The following is a 6,538-nucleotide window of genomic DNA, read 5'->3' as shown; positions in this document are numbered from 1 at the left end:
TGGCTACCCAGTGTATCTTACGAGAGGGATTAGCCTTCCCTATCACACTCTCAGCCCGTGACTGCATCTTAGAAACACCTTGTAATCTTAATCAGCGTGGTCCCTCCTTTGACAAACGCTATCTCACTCTAGGCAAATAGGCCAGCACTATAAAGCCAAGAACTCGGGCAGAGGCTCACCTGTCACTCGTGGTCTTCCTGTGAAGCTGCCATGGAGCACAAGGTGGCCTGTGTCCTCGCCATGGTCCTCATGCTGGCCCTCAGCAGCCTCGCCCAGGACCAGGCAGGTAAGTCCAGTCCTCTCGCTTCCTGCTGACCACAGCTGTAGACCCTGGGCCCAGAGGCTGTTGTGATCTGTTATTCCCAGTCTTGCCCTGTGCAGCCACCAGTCTGGGCCCTTGAAGGCCATTATCCTGTTTATAAGGTCACAAAAGCTGGGAAGTACGGAGCAGTGAGGTGAGGCCCTGGGGCTTATGAGATTGCAGGGCGGATGGAGCTTCTTCGGCTGGGCTCCTGCTTCCCTGGTTGATGTCAATGTCATACTGTTCTTAGAGCCTCAACTCCAAATGCAACATTCCACGTGGTTTAGAGTGAGGCCCAGCACTTCCACAGGCATCTGCCAGCCAGCCTCTCCCTGGCAGGCAGCCCCGCCCAAGAACTTGTGACTAGGCCTTCAATAGATGCATCCATATCGTGGGCCCCTGGGTCCCTAGGATGCATCCGGCTCTGGGATCCAACCCCCTCCTGAAGCCCTGTGTCATCCACCTGGCCCACAACCCTCCTGGGGATAGAGAGCCTTGTGGTCTGTAGAATGGGAATAGTGCCGCACAGGCGTGCGACAGTGGCCATGTGGGAGCTGCAATTCCCTGGCTGTGAAGAGCTCGATTCTTAGACACAGCATTAAGGAAGAGGGAACAGGAAAGTTTCCAAGTGTAGGATTTCTACAAGCATGAGAGAAGATTTAAGAGCACTCTGTTTATCTTCCAGCACCTCCTGTGCCCCTTCAGTGGAAGCAGGTATTTGGGAGAGCAGGGAGGAGGGGGCACCATGTCACTGCCTAGACCCCTCTGCACCAGCCTGTGGCAGGGAACAAGGAGCCAGCAGGGATGAACCTGAGGGAGAGATGGCTTTGCAGTAGACGGGGAAGGGTGAGGGTTACCTCCCTCTGCTGTTCTGTGCTCTCTCCAGCCCCCCCCCAATTCCATCCATCATACAGTCTCCCTGCTTTCCTCTGCCCCATTCCCTGGACCTGGACTCAACATCTGTTTCTGGGTCACATGGTGCCAATGACCCTGTGTCCATAGAGATGCATCTGTAGATATGTAAAGACATACCCTATAGAATGTAGTGGCTGCCTGTGCCGTTCCCGAAGGGAACTTGGCTTTTAATAATTCCCTCGTGAGCACACATGTGTGAGCAGGACAGAGATCTTTAAACCCTGCTGGGAAAGGGAGTTGGAGGCCACAGGAGAGCAGAAACATCCCTCCTCTCCTGGATGCTGATTCTCCATGACTTATGGGCTCCTTGTGACCCCCCCATCTGTCCTGTTGGGTGTCCTGTGGTCACCTTAGCTTTATAATAGAACCATAGCTAGGAGGCTGGTGCCCCCTCGGAGGCCACCAGCAAGTGTCGGACAGGTCCTGATCTTATCCTGAAAGATAGGAGCCAGTTCTTTGAGAATGTTTCAGTAGATTCCCACAAGAAAACAGGTCCGGGAGCGGGCCCTGATGGATGCCCAGGCCTCTGGACTCTGATATGTGCTTGGGACACCTATTGTCATCTACTCAGCCTCCTCTAATGAGGAACTGTTTCTGCTTCGTTTAGTCTATGGTCCTCCACCACCCCCTGCCCCGTTTGCTCCCTCGACTCCCCCCTGCCTGAGTGCTACCACCATCCCCGTGCTTATCCCGTTTGCACACTGGGATAATTGTGCTTTGTGGTGCAAGTCCTCCTTGGGACTGTTAGTCTCTGAATCTAGGTCTAGGTTGGAGGGTCAGACCTGTAAACCTGGCAAGGGGTTCTCTTTTACTTGGCTGTTTGTCAAACCTGAAGCAAAGATACATCCTTGGGAACACTCACTAGCTTCTTGGCACAAAAGGAAGGGGATGGCAAGACCTCTGTTTTCATCTCTGTATTCTGTCACGGGGCACAGCGTCTGGCTTTTGGCAAGCCAGTTCCTATATGTAGCCAGAATGCACACTGCTCAGTAAGTGTTTATTCATCAGGCAAGTACAGTTCACTGACCAGGTGCAGAAGTTAATAAGTGGACAGTACATCCATCACCGAACAGGTGCAGCTGTGCAAACCTGGGCCCTGGAACTGACCCCAGCATCAGTCTTCCTGCATCTGCAAATGAGGACCGTACCCCTTTGCCTATTCAAACCTGGCTCCCAGCAGAGAAGGAAGCAGCCAAGAGTGTGGACAACTTCAGGAATCTAGCCCATGACTTTGCTCTGCTTTTTGTCTTCTCTTTAGAAACATGTACCATGACTCCCGGAGAAAGGATAAATTGTGGCTTCTCTGGCATCACCCCCCAGCAGTGCAAGGAAAGAGGTTGCTGTTTCGATAACACTATCCGGGGGTTTCCATGGTGCTTCCAACCTCTACCCATCGAAAGCCCTCCAGAAGGTATAGTCACTTCTCAACGTAGTAGGGCACGAGGGAGAGCTACATGAGACTCAGTGTCACTGGTGGGTCCCTGGATGCCCGTGACATGGTGGAATCCTGGTCTAGGCATGAAAGGCCCGAGCTGAAAGTCTGGCAATGGAGGGCCCACTTTTACTTGGCAGTCTGTAGAGTCTGAACCCAAGCTACATCCTTGGTGAATGCTCGCTGGAGCAGGAGTGAAGGGGATGGCAAGAAAATGCCATGCCAGCCTCCTCTGTGTGCATTTGTGTAAGTGCTGTGTGCATGCCGGTACATGTGCACAGTGTATAGGTGTGTGCGGAGGCCAGAGGTCGACCTCACGCATCATCACTCAGGAGCTGCCCACCCTCTTTCCTGAGACAGGGTCCCTCTCTGGGATGACTCGATGGGCTGGTGAGCAAGCCTCAGGGACCCTTCTGTCTCTTTTCATCTCCGCAGTCCTGGGATAGCAAGCATGTACCACAGTGTACCTTCCTGTGTGAAGGTGGGGATCGATCTCAGATCCTCTTGCTTGCAAGGCGACCACTTCGCCAACTGAGCCAGTTCCCCAGTCCTGACAGTTTGCATTTCAGGAAGAATTTCCCTGTTGGCACTTTGAGTCAAAGCTCCCTGCAGCTGTTTAAAGAGAAAGACAACACTCATGAGTACCTTTTGCTCTTCTCCCTTTAGAGGAATGTCCCTTCTAGAGCCCATCCAAGAGAGCTGGTTGCGTCCAGACTTGGCATCACCACCCGCACCTGGGCACCTGAGCCACCCGGCCCACTACTGCATATACACCTGTTCTGTGGCTGAATCTGGCCTGGTGACACAGTTCAACCTCTCTGACTTTTAGAACTCAAATTTGGCCTGAGAAATAAAAGACATGAAATGATATTTTGTGTTCTTCACCCTTTTTTTTTTTTAATACAAGCTGTTTTCCTCTCTCTGATAGTCAAATGCAACATGTTGGCTACTGATTCCTTGTCATAGATCAACCCATAGCTGGAACTGTGTAGGGGAGGCAGGAGCGGGTAGCTGGGAGGGTGGAGTGGGTGTGATAGATACATCTTGTAGCTGATGCATTGCTACTGGTTGTCATTGGTGTCCAGACCAAGGACAGAGGTCTCAGGGTTATGCTGAGGAACCTCACAGGCTTCCAGCACAAGTGCTCCAACAGTCCTCCCCCGTGAGTGCTCCTCAGACATTGGGGTGAGGAGGGACTGACCAAGAGCTGAGACCCATCTTCCAATGCCACTAAGAGTTGTTGTTAACTCTAACAAACCAGGATCAGTCTCTGGTCCTCAGGAGGACCACTAAAGACACAACAATGGAAAGCAGAAGAAAGAGGTTTGTTTAATGTGGCCACATTGGGAAGAGGAACAAAGAGGCCCAGTGACCTTCCATCCCTAGTTCATCTTTGGCATCCGGACATGAGGTTTAGGCTTAAATAGGCAAGAATTGTGCATAGCTAAGCAATATGGTCAAAGTGTGATTCTGTTCACTGTGGCATCCGCGCCACGACTAAGTCTGAGCATCGGGCAAAAGCCTGGAGATTTAGTTAAAAGCAGAGACATCGGTCTGTGCTAGATATGTCTTTCCATCTTTATTTCTCTTCCTTATTCCAGGGAGAGAGCAGCCTTATATACACTTACAGCACAGTGGAGAAACCCCAGGTGTAAGAGCTCATGGAAGAAGAGCTCGTGTTTTCCCAGGTGTAGTGGGGTGAGGCTGGGGCTGTAAGCCAGGACTAGAACACAGGATGCACCTATGGTTATTGGCTGACAAGCAACTCACAGAGACCCTGTGGGGGCTGGGGCCCAACAGTTCACCACCTTGTCTAGGCTCCAGTTTCTCAGGCAAGGCGGTCTGACAAGTTCCCCAGGCTTCAGCTTTTCTTCCCCCACATGAGATTCCTGGGGGAGTTCTCATTTCTTGGGGGTGTATGTCTCAATCTGGTAACCAAATGAAGGGACACAGCGGTCTCTGCAACATCTTCACTCCTGCTAGCGCAGCCACACTAATGCCTTTCCTACCCCCAACGGAAACTGGCTTAGGATGTGAGCCCACGGTCACATGACTGAATGAGTTAATAAAAAGATGGTGTGGTCTTGCATCAAACCCGCTCCCAACAAACAAACAAAACTGGAGAATAGAATAAGAGCCAAGAGATGCAGAGGCTGGAAGTCTCCTCCTCACCTTATCTCGAACAAATACAGGGACACAGGGTCCTCCAGAGCTGCCAATGCCACTGCCAGTCTGGTGTGGCTATGACAGATGGGCAGCCTCATTGAGGGGGATCACAGTGCCACAAGCTCTAAGAGCTTTCATCGGGTAAGGAAAGGGGACTCTTAGAGGCTGTCAGCCCACTCCAGGGAGCACAACTAAGCAGTCCGGGGCATCCAGATCCCTCCTCCCACAGGACTCCTAGGAGATTATTGCATATGGTTCACAGGAGGAAGAGGGGAGGACTGAACCCTGTGGGGGCATCTCTCTCTTTCTGTTAGTCAGACATCAGGATGAGGAGTAGAGGGGTGAGAGCAACCAGGAGAAGTACTTGGGACAGAAGGAGTCTGGCCCCTATAACAAGTGAACACAGTCATCCTTCAGTGTCCTCTGGGAGACAAGCTCTAGGAGCTTTCAAGGACAGCAAACTCTGTGAACTCACAATACCCTTAGGTAGAATGGTGTGGTAACATGCACACAACTGACATTGTCTTCTTACATGGCCGGGATATCCAGTTACTCAAAATACTAGCAACAGTGGAAGCACAGTCCTCAATATCGGTGTTACCACATCTTTTGGAGAGTGATGACAAGAAAAGGGATCTGTACGTACTCACAATTAGAGCTCATGGATACTGGCAGCTGACGGCACCCATGCGCTACAATCGCATGTTCTGTGTCATACATGTGCTACTGGGATCAGAGGGATGCTCCTCACCTCTCCGGTATGTCTGGAGACTACCTAATCATACAGTCTGCATTCGTTATTTAAATTGTTGCTACAAGAAAATACCCAACAAAAGCCACTTAAGGAAGGAGAGCTTGGATTGGGCTTGCAGTTGCAGGGCACACAGTCCATCATGGTGGGAAAGGCATGGAGGTGCGCGCTTGAGGGGTCACATTCCATCTGCAGTCAGGAAGCAGAGAGAGCTACATGTTGCTGCTCACCCAGCTTTCTTCTTCCTATTCAGTATAGGGCTTGCCCTGAGAATGGTGTCTTTCACAGTTATGCAGGTCTTCCCATGATGGTTAACATAATTTAGAAACTTCTCCGTGGGCATGCCCAGAGATTTGTTTTCATGGAGACTCTAAATCCTGTCAGGTTGACAATTACTTTCTTATTGCTGTCTGACTAAGGCAATCTATAGAAGGAAAAGTGTATTGAGCTTACATTTCCAAAGAGATGAGTCTACCATGGCAGGGAAGCATGATAGCCAGATGCAGGTGTGGTGTTGGGAGCGCCCATTTCCAAATGGGCAGGAAACAGAGAGAGCAAACTGGAAGCAGCACAGGGCTTTTCATTTCAAGTGACATACTTCCTCCAGCAAAGCTGCACCCACCTCCTAAACCTCCCCAAGGACTGACGCCAACTAGGGACCAAGTGTTCAAATACCTAAAATGGTTCTCATTCAAGCTACCACAGCCTCTGTTGCTGGTGAGAGATGAACTGTCTTCCGTAGGACCCCATAAACCTCAAACTGGGAATAATCGACACAACCTCTTTGGGCCACAGTCCTGGGTCAAAGAGCTGAGGGTCTGCATCATGCCGCTCCCTCCCACATTTTGCTGAGCCATGCATGAGGCGACTGCTCCCGTGTCCTCTAAAAAGGCCAACAGCAGGTACACCTCATGCTGTCTCCTCCCAGCAACTCTTCAGTGGCAAGAAGGGGGCTTCCCATGACATCTCGCAG

The 6,538-nt window shown here is 51.2% G+C and overlaps 1 protein-coding gene across 1 annotated transcript; it reads left to right on the top strand.

The window, feature by feature from the left end:
- Positions 1-210: 210 nt before the first annotated feature.
- On the top strand, positions 211-3,477 carry Tff1 (trefoil factor 1). The gene is made up of 3 exons (XM_027394181.1): positions 211-286; positions 2,475-2,627; positions 3,332-3,477. The coding sequence occupies exons 1-3, from the start codon at positions 211-213 to the stop codon at positions 3,475-3,477; spliced, it is 375 nt and encodes a 124-aa protein (XP_027249982.1).
- The last annotated feature ends 3,061 nt before the right edge of the window (positions 3,478-6,538 follow it).

This window comes from Cricetulus griseus (genome assembly GCF_003668045.3).
Source record: "Cricetulus griseus strain 17A/GY chromosome 1 unlocalized genomic scaffold, alternate assembly CriGri-PICRH-1.0 chr1_0, whole genome shotgun sequence".
In the NCBI taxonomy this organism is placed as follows: Eukaryota; Metazoa; Chordata; class Mammalia; order Rodentia; family Cricetidae; genus Cricetulus; species Cricetulus griseus.
This window is presented reverse-complemented; position numbering and strand designations above follow the sequence as displayed.